At 38.5% G+C, this 15,186-nt stretch overlaps 1 protein-coding gene across 9 annotated transcripts in view; it reads left to right on the forward strand.

The window, feature by feature from the left end:
* The first annotated feature begins 250 nt into the window (after positions 1-250).
* Positions 251-15,186, forward strand: part of PEX2 (peroxisomal biogenesis factor 2) — a 34,229-nt gene continuing 19,293 nt past the window's right edge. Inside the window, exons 1-4 of one of the 9 annotated variants that reach the window (XM_072411027.1) lie at positions 288-312; positions 5,490-5,544; positions 6,486-6,558; positions 8,799-10,573. In XM_072411027.1, coding sequence (XP_072267128.1) covers positions 8,807-9,727 — 921 coding nt within the window. In that variant the 5' untranslated portion in view covers positions 288-312; positions 5,490-5,544; positions 6,486-6,558; positions 8,799-8,806 and the 3' untranslated portion in view covers positions 9,728-10,573. Of the gene's footprint in view, positions 313-1,266; positions 1,286-3,198; positions 3,386-5,489; positions 5,545-6,485; positions 6,559-8,798; positions 10,574-15,186 lie in introns of those variants that run through there. The other 8 variants (XM_072411029.1, XM_072411028.1, XM_072411023.1 and 5 more) reach the window with 8 other exon arrangements.

Genomic DNA, 15,186 nt, shown 5'->3' on the forward strand with positions numbered 1-15,186 from the left:
GGAATGTCAGATTCCCTGTTTTATAAATGAAGCCCTAGGAATAAATCAGAGCTCAGTTCTGTTTCTTGCGTTCACTCTGCTATACAGCTGTCACTGCTGTCAGGACTCATAAGCGTGCCTTATTGGCTTACAGTGCGCATGCTCAGCTCAGGATCTTATAGTTGCGCTCCACACCTCACTCTCACCACACTGCAAGCTATTGCTGGATGAGTTCTACGCCTCGTTTCCATCCTGGCTGCTCATTGGACTCTGTTCGCAGTCCGTGTTGGTGAGTGCTGGACTTCCTTGTGTGATTGTTGTCATTCCTGCTTGGTATGTATTCTTGTGTGTGGTGGTCTCTGTGTGCTGACAGAGGGGGTGACCCGCTTTTATTTATTATAAAGCAATTATTCTATAAAGCACAATCCTTTTAATGTGAATTATGCTATTCATGGCTGGGTAAACAATATTAGTTGCTTTTTAACTATGTTTGTACTCCTTAATGCAGTGGTCATGGTGACAGCAGCAGTGGGGGAGGGGTGTGCATGTCCCATGTGATCTGTGCTGGCAGTCTTACCCTGTGCTGGGCACTGCAGACTGGCATGGTCAGGGTGTGAAGCATTGCTGCTTCGACTGATTGCAGGTTCATACACGCTACAATCTGACCAACTGACCAATCAATATGACTCTGATTGGTCCGGCACTGACATTGCATGGTTGCCGCTAGATCTATAGGAAATTGTACAATCAGATTGTAACATCTGTACAGGATATCCTATGTTTTAGAGATTGCTTCTGATATTACTATTATTATTAATAATAATATTAAGCAGGATTTATATAGCGCCAACATATTACGCAGCGCTGTACATTAAAACTTACCTAAATTCAGAATTTTCACCTTACATAAAAAGGTAGACAACCCTTTTATGTAAAAATTCTGTTTGTTTTTTTTTAAATGCAACACCCTTTGAAAAAGGGTGCAGCACCGCCCCAAATTCTCGATCGCTTAGGCAATAGAGAATAAATAGGAGCGCCGGGATACCTACGTCACGCATCTCGGGAAGCTCTTGGGCGCTCCTTCTGCGCATGCCCTAGCATCTCGGGCATGCGCAGAAAGAGCCCTTTTGTCAAAAGGGAAAAAAATTTCCGCATGCGCAGTGACATCGGCAAGTTTTTTTTTCCCGATCCCGCGGCTTGGAAGAAGAGAAGATGGCAGCGCGCCGGCCCGAAGAAGGGTATCGGGACAACACGGAACCTGATAGAAGAGACCTCCAGACTGGTCGGCAGCCCTGCGGTACTGAAGGTAAATGTATTTTTTTTGTTGTTGGGGACTTTTAGCCCTCTTTTTAGTTCCTCTTTAATTAGGGTTTGTGAATGACAGACAAATACAAACAGTGACAGGGGGAGAGGACCCTGCCCCAAAGAGCTTACAATCTAAAAGGTGGGGGCAGTATCACACAATAGGCGAGATTGTATCCTGATAACAACATAGGCAGTATTTCTTATCTGTACAATGTCACTTCTAGGAGGCTGCATTATAAAGAGGGATCATCCCATGTGTGGTCAGATTGTGGTGTTGTAATACAGATTGTGATGATGCCGAAATGCGAGTTTTCGGCAGTGGAAATCTGATTTATGCGGCTCCCCATGGTTGGCACCGTGTCAGCAGCTCTAGCACTCCCATGGCAACTCTGGTACAAAAAGAATGCACGATTCAGCGTCAGATCTCTGATTTACCAGCAGATCGAGTTATTTCACCATTGGTTTTAGTATTCGCTGTCTGTGGACTCAAGTAAGGTAATTAATTGGCTGTGTGCTTGCATCAGATGATTGATGCCCAGGATGTGAAAATTTGCAGTGTTTACAGCTGCCCTCCAGGGTTGATCATCAGTTGGCGGTGGTTGATGGACATTGATTGGGAATGATCACCGTGCATTCCTGTAAAGCAGAGCACAGTGGGGTGCCACTCACTCTTCCTCCTCTCTCCATAGAACAGAACAGATCTGTGTGTACAGCACTCATTCATTCATCTGTCACTGGAAACAATCACAAAGATCCCTTCCATCAACACTCATCTGATTTCTGTAAGGAACTGAAGATTTGTCACCCAACAGTTCTAACCTGAAGACATCTCATGCTTGCACTGTGTTTGTCCTAAATTATATTTTATTGATTGATCCTGCCATGAGAAAATCTGCCATTGCTGATCATTCCAATGCTCAGGTTTCAGTGTTCTGACCTAGAAGAGGTGTGAGGATAACAATATCTGTAATGACCCTGGCAGGACAGGAAAAGCTCCCATGTGATACAAAAGCAGTGATTTTTAGCTAAAAGACAAGACACTTTGTCCAAATAATCACTGCAGATACCCAATCTGCATGATGTCTATATATTCACAGTTGTATATAAACCCTCCTGCCCATGTTGGAAGGGCCCTAAGCATGACATGAGCAACACAAAGGTGAAGATGGTATTGATGGTACAACTTACAAAGTTGTAGGCTGATCTAATCTGGATGGCTATGTACTGCCAGGCTGGGGGTGGGGATGTGACAACGCTGGAGTGATTTACTGTAGCAGAAAAAATGTTGTCACTTTCCTGCATTGTCATGGCCAGTTTTACAAACGATAATTGTCTACAGAGGATTACAAATCCTTTGGAAGACATTTATATGTCTATGACAAGTATAAATCTATTAGGTAATTTTCTAAGAGGACCTAGTATGCCATTTGAAAAAAAGGGGAGTGGCTATCATTTTTAGTTTAAAGTGAAGGATCCCTCACCTTCTGTTGTTACCGCCATAGTGGTAAAGACTGAATGGGAAAGCTGAAGCTGAAACCATTATTATTATTAAACAGGATTTATATAGCGGCAACGTATTACACAGCGCTGTACATTAAATAGGGGTTGCAAATGACAGACAGTAACACAGGAGGAGAGGACCCTGCCCCGAAGTGCTAACCATGACATATATATCATGTATAGATTTGAGCTGCGCCTGTCTGATCTGTGCTTGTCCAAAATGTTTCTTTTCATTTACATGTGGAAATGTCACCCAATTTTGCGCCTGCGCAGTGCCAGATTGGGTGATGTAAGAAGAACCTTGAAGAAGATTCCATAGGCTGGAGGTGCTCACTGATTCCTCTACCCCAGATAGAAGAACAAATTCAGAACAGCACAGGATCTACTGGGACCTGAAGAGAATGAGAGGCAAAAGTCAAGATAAATGTCATTTTTTTAATGAAAGTTCCGCTTTCTCCCACTGCATCAAGTTAAAAAAAATGGTAATCATAACTCCAAATGTTAGGAGGAAAGTGGACAACCTTACCACAGAATGCACCAAGGATTCGATATTTTACAGCTGGCTCTACTGAAATGATTTATTCACAATAGGAGGCCATAGGTGAGACTCTCCATTTACTGTCACAATCATGGGCAGGGTTCAGTGGTGTGAAGGAGTCACCATCAGTCTAAACAAGCCCTAAAGGAACAATGGGGGAAAGTTGGCAACTTAGTGATGTACACTGACAGCCGTGTTGACCATGTGTATTTAGTATACAGCTATCACTTCAGGAGTCTCCCCCAGCCCTATTAGCCGGGTGCACAAGCCGGCTGTTATTGGGTGATTACTGAAAAGATGGACTGCCATCCACCTACAGCTTCTTCCTACCCAGCTTGAAAATATTTCTAGGGAGAACACTGCACTGTTTTTTTAGATCTATAAAATGAAACAATATTCAGATCTATGGTACCACAGGCATATCTGTACTGGGTGTATTTTACATAACATCCATTTTCTTCATTTAAATGCATTTACACTATTCTTCAGATTTGACCATATTGTATCATTGCTGGGGAATGCTGCAGACTGCAGGAAATGTGTTAATACAGGAATCTCCATGTCTCCGCTTCTGTGTGCCACTAATTAAAGAGTTTAATGTGTGACACCAATTTGATTGCCCTTGTAGCAAAGCTCTAATTATATCAGTCACATCAAATCTAAAGGAAAATTTGGTTGCATCTCTATACATGAGGGCTAATGCTGGTCATACACAAGCAGATCATTTTTATATATGAAGGAAATTCCCATAGAAGTGTGCCGGTAATATTCCAGGATCTGAGAGTAAAGACCGGACTATCTGACGTTGATGGAGGGGCTCTGTATAGATGTTGTGTCCCAGTATACAGAGGGGGTAAGGGTATAAATTGGAGCTTCTCTTCTCCCCTTTTTAACATAGGGAACTCTTGAAATATAACTTTCAGGTCCTCTGGGAACCCCTGCTATAATTACTATCCACAGCTCACAGTATATTATGGTGGTCAGAGGGAAGAATGTCTCTTACATGGTTGTCTATTGGGGAGAATTTCACTCTTACAGATCATCAGCCAAAAAGATCATTGGTGTCGGTTAAACTGACCTGAGCATCAGAAATTGCTCATTCCTCAAGGAACCCCTGGCAACCTCTGGAGGAACCTGGCTGAGAAACACAGATGTAAAAAATGAACCAGATGAAAAAAGCAGTTAATTCTTCTTTAAAAAAACAAAACTATATGATTTATGTTTAAGCTATAGTGAAATGTTTTATCAAACTACACTTTACCTTTAAAGCTGAACTAAGTAGATGTAAAGTACACAAACTAATGCAGCTCTGTAATCATTATCATATATATAAACGCAGGGCATTCAAGCTGAACTCCAGGCAGATATAAAAGATGCAAGTAATGCAGAATGCAGTGTAATCAATGATGCAACATTAAATGTATTTTCAGGTTCAAACAGTGTAAGTAAGCATGTTCTGTATAGCAGAGCTAAAGTGTGAGAGGATGGAGCTGCACAAGGAGCCAATCAGGTTATAGCATCACATCCTTTCACTGCTTCAGAAAAAAAGCATATTTTAAAGCACAGCAATGTACTCCAAACATGTGCACATCAGATTAGCAACATTTGTGGAACACTTTGAAAGTAAATGACAAGGAGGTTAAAAAAAGGGGGGAAGTCAAAATCACAATACCAAATCTTTACAAATCACATAGCTTCCTTTGTTCAATTGAACAGAAAGAGGTTTGTAAATGGAGGTCACATGATCCCAGGGAACTCCGTGGGACTTTGCTGGATACACCATGGACTGAGTTCTAAATGTTAATATTAATAAACAGTATGTGTATAGCACCAACATGTTACACAGCACTGTACAATAAAAGGATGTACTGGGCTAACGCGTGTATCTGTTGTCCCCTAATATTATATACCACAGTGAGGTATTAAACAGCAAGGCAGGTATATACTAGGAAAATGGTTAGACCACCAGTTTTATACCACCAAGTACTCTATGTGTATTAATTGCAAATGGCGAAGCTAGGACACAACCCATTGCAGAAGAAGAACTTTATAACACTTGCAGTGAATAACTTAAGTTTTCGTGTCAGTTTTTGTGAATTTGTGTTGCCTGATTTTCCTTGAAGATGAAGATGTTTTATTTTTAATAATAATTTTATTTCTTTTTTAGGGTCTTTTATTAGAAGAGTGATTTCTGTCCAGATTTATTTCATTTAACCGTAAAGGTAAGCAATGTTTTTTTGTGGTTATAATTGGAATAACAATTTACCCCAAAGTTATTATAAGGATGACCTTAGGGTTCTGTTCAGACCCTGAATTTCCCCAACATAAGCCTTGTCAGACCATGTTCCTATAGATATGGCTTTCTTTACTTAAACTCAGATTTTTGTAGGCATGTTTTTTGCCCTGTAATTTGACTGATGGAATGTTTATCATCATTTGTTTATCATGTTCTTTATAAAGAGTTAAAGTAAGAAGACAGAAGCACATGTTAGAGTTAATGCATCTCTGATATAATCCCATTATTTTGGCAAATATTCCTGAACATATGTTCACCTCTTGTTAAACTGGGTCCCATTTATCAACTGAAACATGGGGGTTATTGTAGATCACTCATGTTCTGACACCTCATTTACACTATAGAAGCTTTTTTTTTTGGTATGTGTATTCAAGAGGCTATTCCATATAGAAAAGACAAGATATGTATAGAACGTTTACAGGTTCTGGGATGCAGCAAATGAAGTAAGTGCAGGCATCATCAACAATTAACAACTGATAATATTAAACATAATTTATATAGCGCTAACGTATTACGCAGCGCTGTACAATAAACTGTTCAGGCTAAATAGTGACAAGTAGTTCAGTTTATTAAATGGAAATAAAATCATTTAGGAGTTAATTTTTTTATTAAAATGCCTTTAAAAATAAAAAAAACAAACCTTTCCAGATACTTTTTTCATGGCACAAGCACCATACTATTAAAGAAGACATAGGGGCATTAAAACCCAGACTGCTAGCAGGCAATGAAACGGATGAATATATATTTATACCAGGAAAAAGTTGGGATCAAGTCTAAAAAGCTCAGTGGGTGCCCAGGTTTTAAATGTCCTACTCACATTTGCCTGACTTCCGAATTTTGACATGATTTTATCATCCCCCTACTCAGAACAGCCACAGATAGCTGACCCCATGCTTGCAGGACCCAGCAGAAACAAGCAACAAAAGACCATCTCCTGCAGGTGGGCTTGGCTATTGTACGGTGATTATCTGATAAAAGAATAAAACTGTATGGTGGGGTAACTCAAGGACTATTTATACAATCCTTCACTCTCTGCTTCCTATTGACATTCACTCGACGTCACATGAATATCATGTTGTAACAAAGAATGACCCCAGATCCACAGACAAAACCCGGAGAACAAAGCGAGGTTTCCTCTCCCGAGGTCACTGCACGAACAAAAAGAAGAGTCAAACTACTGAAGCCAAATTGTGCACACGCAGAAAATGGAGAGGCGATCCCAATACAGCCAAATGCTGAATTGTATTCCCCATAGACCAATTTAAGTGAGCACCCTCCAAGAAATTGCTCCATGATAGAATGTTTGCTGGATTTCATTCTCCTTTATGCCGTAAAGCCTTTGTTAAGAGATGTTTGAAAAAGACAAGAAAATAGGATTAACCCTATTGTTGTGACATTGTTTTGGTTGAGTTGACAAAGACAATTGTCAGATTTGTTGCAATATAGGACAGAGGGGACCAATGTAAAGAATAAATGTAGTAAACCATTTTGCAAATATGAAATATGAGCAAATGAAATGGAAGCTGACTTGTCATTAGAAACCTATATGCAAACTTTTGGCTTTTCATTACTCAATAACTTTTGTGCAATGTTTGGATTCCTTTTTGGAACCAACGGAGCACTGTCACAGAAACTTGTGCTAAGATAAAAGCTGAGTTGCCATTACAAGCCTTCTTTAGAATGGCTGGGTATAGAGCTTTTTCGGTTATCCTCTCAACAGAAAACAGCCTAGTAGCAATTTAAGCCAATCATTTGAATCATTTGGCCCTGGACAGCGAGTCCAAAACTACACGACAGCCAGGCAACTAGGGTGTTTTTATGGATAGATGAGCATCGAATTGCCAACACATTTTTTGTTTTACAAAACAAACACAAGTAAAACCTAATTCTGGTTATTCTCTGGTAATATTATTTATTCTTATTAAAATTATTAATAATATTAATAAGCAGGATTTATATAGTGCCAACATATTACACAGCACTGTACATTAAATAGGGGTTTCAAATGACAGACAGATACAGACAGTGATACAGGAGGAGGAGAGGACCCTGCCCTGAGGAGCTTACAATCTAGGAGGTAGGGAACGTATCACACAATAGGAGGGGGCATATGGAAGGGTGGGAAGTAAGGAGGGTTTTAATATATGAGTCATTTTTCTGTTGCCTGCCTAATAATGATGGAAAGGAACAGTGACTCTGTATGATCTTTTTGTATAAGAAGAGATAAATGTTTGTTGCATGTAATGAACAATACAAGAGGTGGGATAATGATTGCATGGATGGGCAAATGCAGAAGTCAAGATTTTCTGTTTCCCTTTTAAACTAAATGTAAGTAGCTTTGACGAACACCTTAAGCTACGTACACACGTCAGATTTTTATCGCCCGATAATCGGCATCGGCCAATTATCGGGCAGAAATCTGGCGTGTGTACAGTCGGTGTCGTCCATCGTCCAGACGACCGACCTGCCGGATCCACTGACGATGGACGACAGCCGATCCTAATGAAAGGGAAGGGGAGAGCGCGCAGCAGGGTCGCTCTCCCCCTCCCCTCTCCATAGAGCATGAACGGTGCTGTATGTACAGCACCGTTCATGCATCGTGCACTCCCTTTGTCGTTGGAAAGGATCGTGAAAGATCCTTTCCAACGACAAAAATTGCAAGTGTGTACGCAGCTTAAGTGCAACACAATACTTTATAAATAGAAGCTTAACCCCAATAGGTATCTATACAAGATAATGGGTATCTTTATATCTCTGTAAATCTCCCTCAAATGTAATGGGGACTGGAACAGGAGGAAGGAACAAGACTAAACCTTTTACTTTTAGGAAACCACATAAAGGAATAATGTTACTTGTTACTTGTACAGAACAAACAAAGCCAACATACACCCATACACTTCACTAACAAGTACAAATAAAAACAAACTTATATAAAATTTTGTTAACTTGAATCCTTGTAAAACTTTTAGTAGTTTATTTTTTGACTGCAAAAGTACTTTGTATGCTTTTCATTTTCTCTGTGTAATGCAGACATAGGCTGATGATTTTTTATGTATGAGATACCCTTGATGAGATTGAATAGATCTTAGTTATTACAAGTCCTTAGCACTTTGAATTAGCAGCTCTTGTTATTGGTTAGATAAATATTCTGCATGTTAAATAACTAGATTTATTTTCCAGCAGGAGAAATGGCTGTGGCAGAAAACAATATGGAAGACATAAATCCTGTGTTAAGAATAAGTCAACTGGATGCTATTGAATTAAACAAGGCATTGGAGCAATTAATCTGGTCTCAATTTAACAGTTGTTTTCAAGGCTTCAAACCAGGACTTTTGAGCCGCTTTGAACCAGAGATTAAAGCATTTTTATGGCTGTTCTTATGGAGATATACAGTATACTCAAAAAATGCTACTGTTGGCCAGTCAATTTTGAACATTCAGTACAAAAATGACTTATCTCAGACTAAAAAATACAGGCCTCTTAATAAGCAGCAGAAATTATGGTTTGCACTTTTTACAGTTGGAGGAAAATGGCTGGAAGAAAGGTCTTATGATCTATTTAGTAATCACCCCTTTGGGTCATCTTTTCAACGAACAAAGTATTTTATTAATGCTCTGTCCGGCCTTCTGAAGATTTGCGGGCTGCTTAATTTCTTGGTTTTTCTGCAGCAAGGAAAGTTTGCCACACTGACTGAACGCTTTATAGGAATCCGCTCTGTTTTCAGCAAGCCTCAAAGCATTCGCCAGGTTGGGTTTGAGTACACAAACAGAGAAATTTTGTGGCACGGATTTGCAGAATTTCTGATCTTCCTCTTGCCATTGATAAACACACAAAAGTTGAAGTCCAAGATGTCCTTTTGGTTTAAACCAGTAAAGGGGCTTCATCATACTGATCCTTCCCTAGCAATCGTTTGTAAGGAATGCTGTTTGTGCGGAGAATGGCCAACTATGCCGCATACTATTGGCTGCACCCATGTCTTCTGCTACTACTGTATTAAAAGTCATTACATGGCTGATATGTATTTCACATGCCCTAAGTGTAGCACCCAAGTACACAGTCTGCAGCCCCTCGAATTCAAGGTCGAAATTTCTGAAGTTCACACTTTGTAAGACTGACCCTGATCTCTTCAACAGTGAAATCTCTGTGGACTCCAATAATGAAAACTCCAGTGTCTGTAAAAGACATTACAAAAGTGAATAGAACCATAAACCTTGGTACAGAATTTTGGCTTAGGTTTTGGAGTTTTCAAGAAATAAATAATCCTGTGGACCATTTAGCCAACCAACACAACTGAAATGTAATTTTTATGTCTATTGCCAAAATTGTTACTTTTGTTATTCAATCGGTATAAACCTAACAATGGTATTACTTGAGTTTAATGCCACACATATACGATACTATTTTTTTTTTCTCACTGTAGGAGGAAAGTAACATTTTTTTTGCAATTTACCCATGAAAGGAGCCTGATTAGTAATTTCTGGCCCTCATCTCATTAACTTTATTTGGATCGTTGAAGACTGAAGTGTGAGATCTAAAATTAGTAATATAAAGAAACACTGTCGGAACATAAAATAGATGACACTGTAAAAACTGCAATAGCTGTATGATAGAAGACATTGCAAGTGCTGGCAGTTACCACTCCCTTTTGCATAGATCCTAACTAGTCCACAGCTTTCCTTATATGCAGGGCTTGAATAGCTGTACTCATGGTTTAGTATATAAAGTAATATATATACTATAGGTTTCTAGGGTAACCCTATGATCTACTTGGAAATGTTTCTAATTTTGCATACTATGGCCTCTCTGAATTCTGATCTCCTGGAGTGTCTTGGAGAAGAACTGTGAAAAGGCAATGTTGTGTACTACGACCTTGTAGTGATGTTTGTCACATAGTTGAATTGTGTGATCTCTATAATTTTCCCTACTAATAAATAGTAAATTATATATTTATTTTACTTCTTTATAAAGCTCTGTGTGTTCTTGATTAATTTTGTAGCATACCTATTAGCCCCTGGAATGTTAATATAAAATAGCAATCTCTAGCTGCTTTCATTGTGTAGGTATTCATTCTTAACAAACAACAGTCTGCCAAGATCTAATGTGAAACAAACTTAAGATTTCTATGCTTGTTTTATGAAATTTGAAAATTATTTTCTCTACAACCCTAAGGCCTACTTTACTTTAATATGGAAGGAAACATGATTATTTCATAAGCTTAACTTTTCCAATTGCTAAAAACCAACAGAAATGCCATGTTCGTTACCCTGGCTGGAAAATGTTCCTCCCATCCATGGAATAGTTTAGTAGCTGAAAAGAGTCCCCAAAGGCATAAAGAAAAAGCCCTTCAGTGAGATAAACCAGAAAGTTCAGTTCACAGTACTTCTTTGTCTGTTATTTCTCCGCTAGGTGCTGGGATGATCTCCATAACACAGTCCTGCATAAAAAGTAATAAAGACCCAGGATGGGGATTCCATGTGCGACAACACATCTAAGCCATGGAAAGACAAAGTAAAGTCATATAAACAAGCTTGCCTTTACACCAGGCCCTTCTTCCACACAAAGTATTAGAAAGTTCTTTAGGCTGATACACACAAATATATAAATAAATGTCCCTTTCATGTGTCTGATGTCCTCCCTGCTGAGCTGGATTTCTTCACAGCATGGTTTGGGTTGCTTTTTAAATGGATATACTGCAATATGTAGCATCCTGTCGGACATTTGTGGCTTTGGATTGTTTTTTTCTACTATTTCTTTTTAAGGAGGGATTAGTTTGGTGATTTACACAGGTTACAACCTTTCCCAGCCTCTGTGGCCTCTAATTTTACATGTGTCTCCTAACCAACACACGCAGAAAAAACAACTGGACAGAGATTCTTCCTATTCCCTGCAACATTTAAAATTTGTAACTGGGCTGAGGTGTAAGGGTTCAGTTTAAAGCAGAATTAACATTGTACTTTGAAAATGTGTGAGTAGGCAGATCTTTATTGCAGAAAGGAACAGTGCTGCATGGACTAAATAAACATGCAGGCAAACAAGTTTTGACATTCCGGCCCAGCCAATAAAAATCTGGAAATCCAGAAGAAAAAAATTTGGGCAGTAGAGTGCATGTTAAAATTTTTGATCAGGCATTCAAAGTTATTTGGTTGCATTTGTTTAATTTTTAGCTATGGTTCCTCAGGGTTGGGTTTAGAGTTAAAGTGGAAATAGGTTTCGGTTGTTGTTGGTGCACACAGCAAAATTTTATGTTGAAAGAGACTTTGCATGATTCTTTTGCATGGCATTCCATGTTATGGTGGCTTTTTTTGGGATTAGTTCTACTTTATAGATTACCTAAAGCGAAAACTTGCAGGTGCACAACTTCTATCATTTGTGTTATCCCTCTTTCTGCAGAAGCATTAGTGTTGTAGTTAAAAACCCTGGACAACCATCAAGCCATATGATCCTGCCTAGATTGTGGATGCTCCGGGAGTATTAATGTTGTTTTGTAACAATTACTGGTATATAATTTAACAATTTTTTTTTTTGTAATAATACTAATGATTTGGATTCTTTTTCTCAAGAATTTCTAGACTGCATAAAATGTGGTATTCATTTTTACCTTTTGTTTTATCTAATTCAGTAAAGGCATTTTTTTTTTTATTTTGTCGTAGGAGAACAAATAACAGGCCTGGCGTTGTGCCTGTATGCAGGTGAATGCATTATTTTTCAATAATTGCGACGGAGTATTCAGAATTCTATTACCTTATATCTTTAGAAGCTTTAAGTGTGCAGTAAGGTTTTTTTCATACTGTACCTCATAAAAATTCATTACGGAAGGGCATAAACAAGTACTTTTTCCTTCCAGTCATTGGCAGTAAGTGATTCATCTGTTTTCCACTGAAAACCAATTTCATTGCAGATGTCCTGTAATTTCCAATCTCCCCGAATTGTGGAAGCGTATCACACCATCCTCATGTGAGGAATGTGAGGATTTTTTTGTGAGGGTGTAAAAGAGGGAGAGGGGAAAAGCCGTGCTTAGTCTTGTTAATGGGATTGAATAGCATTTGCTGTCTCATCAGTTTTGCAAAAGAACCGTAAAGTAATCAGGCTGCCTTCCTTTCTTCCTTACACCGGCTATCAATTTAAGCATGGGGGCTGGTTTTGTTGCATATATGTGAGGGTACAAAGTGGAAAGGGGAAGTCCTTTTGTAGAAGTCTTTCGCTATCAAAGCATCATTGATTTACTTCTGCCTGTGGCTGTAAAATTTTGGACTGTAAAGGTTAAAAATTATTGTTTCCTAAAATGTGCCAAAGCAGTGAAGTGCATATTCAGTCCTTTTACAGTGATGTAAAGATGGTTTAAAAATATTGTTTCCTATCTTTTACTTTTTCCACTTTTCCACTACATGTAGTTCCATTATCTATACACATAGGCAACTGTAGCCATAGCCCATACAACACAGTTCTAGCAGCACAAAGAAACAGTCTTACTGTATAATGAATTTTATAGCTTGCATCTGACAAAAACTTTGCATTGAAATGGTGTCTGTATATAGCACCAGTGTATCCATGCAAAAAAAAAAACCCTGATGTAGACCTTGGGTGCAAAGTAGTGTATATATCTTACATCTTGCTGAGCTTGTATTTATGCCTGGGCAATGCATTACAAATGCCAGTGGGAAAATTAAATGTAAATGTCCAACATGCAAAGGAGATATGGTATTTTTTGTAAAGGAGGACCACATGGCATCTTTTTGCTTAGGAGGTGGTTGGGGGACCCTTAAGAGACTGAGTGGTTTATCTGTTTTTCTTTTCAGCCCTCTCATATAGTTTTCCTTTGCGTTATTGAAATGTTTTCTGCAGCTTCATGTTCTTTAAAGATTACATACTTCTCTACAAGTTTTAGAGAACTCGGACAAAATAACTAATATGGTGCACTTATGGTCATGATTGTATATTTATGATCTATACTCAAGTTCTTGTAAAGTTCCAAATACTCCCTACCATGAGTGATCCTTGTTTTGGAAGTGATGGGAAACTCCATTAAATAAATGAAATGTTTAGAAATCTAAGTGCCCATCTGGGGTTGGGTGTTGGAAGAGAACAGAAGCACTAACACATGCATTTTTGCTTTTTACTATGAAATTGTAAATGCTAATTAAGACCACTCGTCATGTTGTTTTTGTGTTCTGGTACTTCATCTTACTATAGCAGATATTCTTAATCTTTTTAACATGGGGGAACCCTTGAAATGTTTTCAGGTCTTGGGGAACGCCTGACAAGAATATGCACAGCTTACAGTAAATAAGTGCGATCGTCAATGGGAAGAATGTCACCCTTACAGATAGCCTAAAAGATTATTGGTATCCAGTAAACTGATATGAGAGGCACATTGCTCAAGGAATCCCTAGAAACTGCGTTTGAAAAACACTGCTCTGTAGTAAGTCGTTGATTTGATGGTATTTTGATTAGCCATCACCACAGTCATGGTAAAGGCACCGTAGCAAAGCAATAAACATAGAGGAATAGGAGAAAGGGCACTTCACATACTAATTATTTTCTTTTATTTATTCATTCATGTAACATTAGAGTCCATAGTCTTGTCATTCACTGTCTTAGAGGAGCTAACAGTCTAATGATCCTATAATTCAAAGCGATAAGGGGTAGAAACAAGAGGTAAGTGAAATGAGAGAGCTGTATCTGAGATGACAGTGTATGCCTTGTCAATTAAGAAAGCAGTGATGGGTCAGTGACTCATTATCAATGGACAGCTCAGTCCCTTCTCATTATCGCATCAAAAATCAAGTGTAATAAATAGCTCATCAGGTGCAAGAAGATACAAAAAAGATGATCCACAACGGCAACACACAGGAAATCTTGTAGAATGTTAAGTAGAATCCATATATGTATTAATATTAATAAATTGTATTTATTATTGTAAATATATATTTAGATGACTTATTATGCAGCGCAACAAAATCCATAGTCATGTCGCAAAAGTTTCCCTCAAAGGAGCTCACAATCTAATATCCCTACCATACTCATATGTCATTAACACAGTCTAAAGCCAATCTTTGAGAGAGAAGCCAATTACCCTACCTGCAAGTTTTTAGAATATAGGAGGATACAGTATATTCCATTAGAAGCACATATCTACCATACAGAAATATTTGGTTTGGCCTGAAAATATGTTTGGGAATTCCAGTCCTTCATCACAACCGAGGCTTGACGAATCCTGGCACTGCCCGTGGAATGGAGTTTAAAATTTATCCATTTTTGGTGCAGAAATAGAATACAGAGAGAGCTGTTAATGTGACGCCTGGACCTTTTGTGAGATTGGCACATTTGTGCATAGCAAATGAGGAGTTCCTTGCTCAGGAACGATCTTGACCACAGTCTAAAGAGAAAATCTTGGTGGTTTAATGTGGATCTATCAATAATTTACAGTGCTGCATAAACAAATTCTTTTGCATGTCAAAATATACAGAAGCCGTAAAATACAAAAAAGGAATTTCCAAGAAGACATATTTAGAGGAAAGATGGTATTAAGTACAATATTGTGCAAAATTGTGAAACATATTATACATGT

The sequence above is a fragment of the Pyxicephalus adspersus genome, chromosome 5, assembly GCF_032062135.1.
Source record: "Pyxicephalus adspersus chromosome 5, UCB_Pads_2.0, whole genome shotgun sequence".
In the NCBI taxonomy this organism is placed as follows: domain Eukaryota; kingdom Metazoa; phylum Chordata; class Amphibia; order Anura; family Pyxicephalidae; genus Pyxicephalus; species Pyxicephalus adspersus.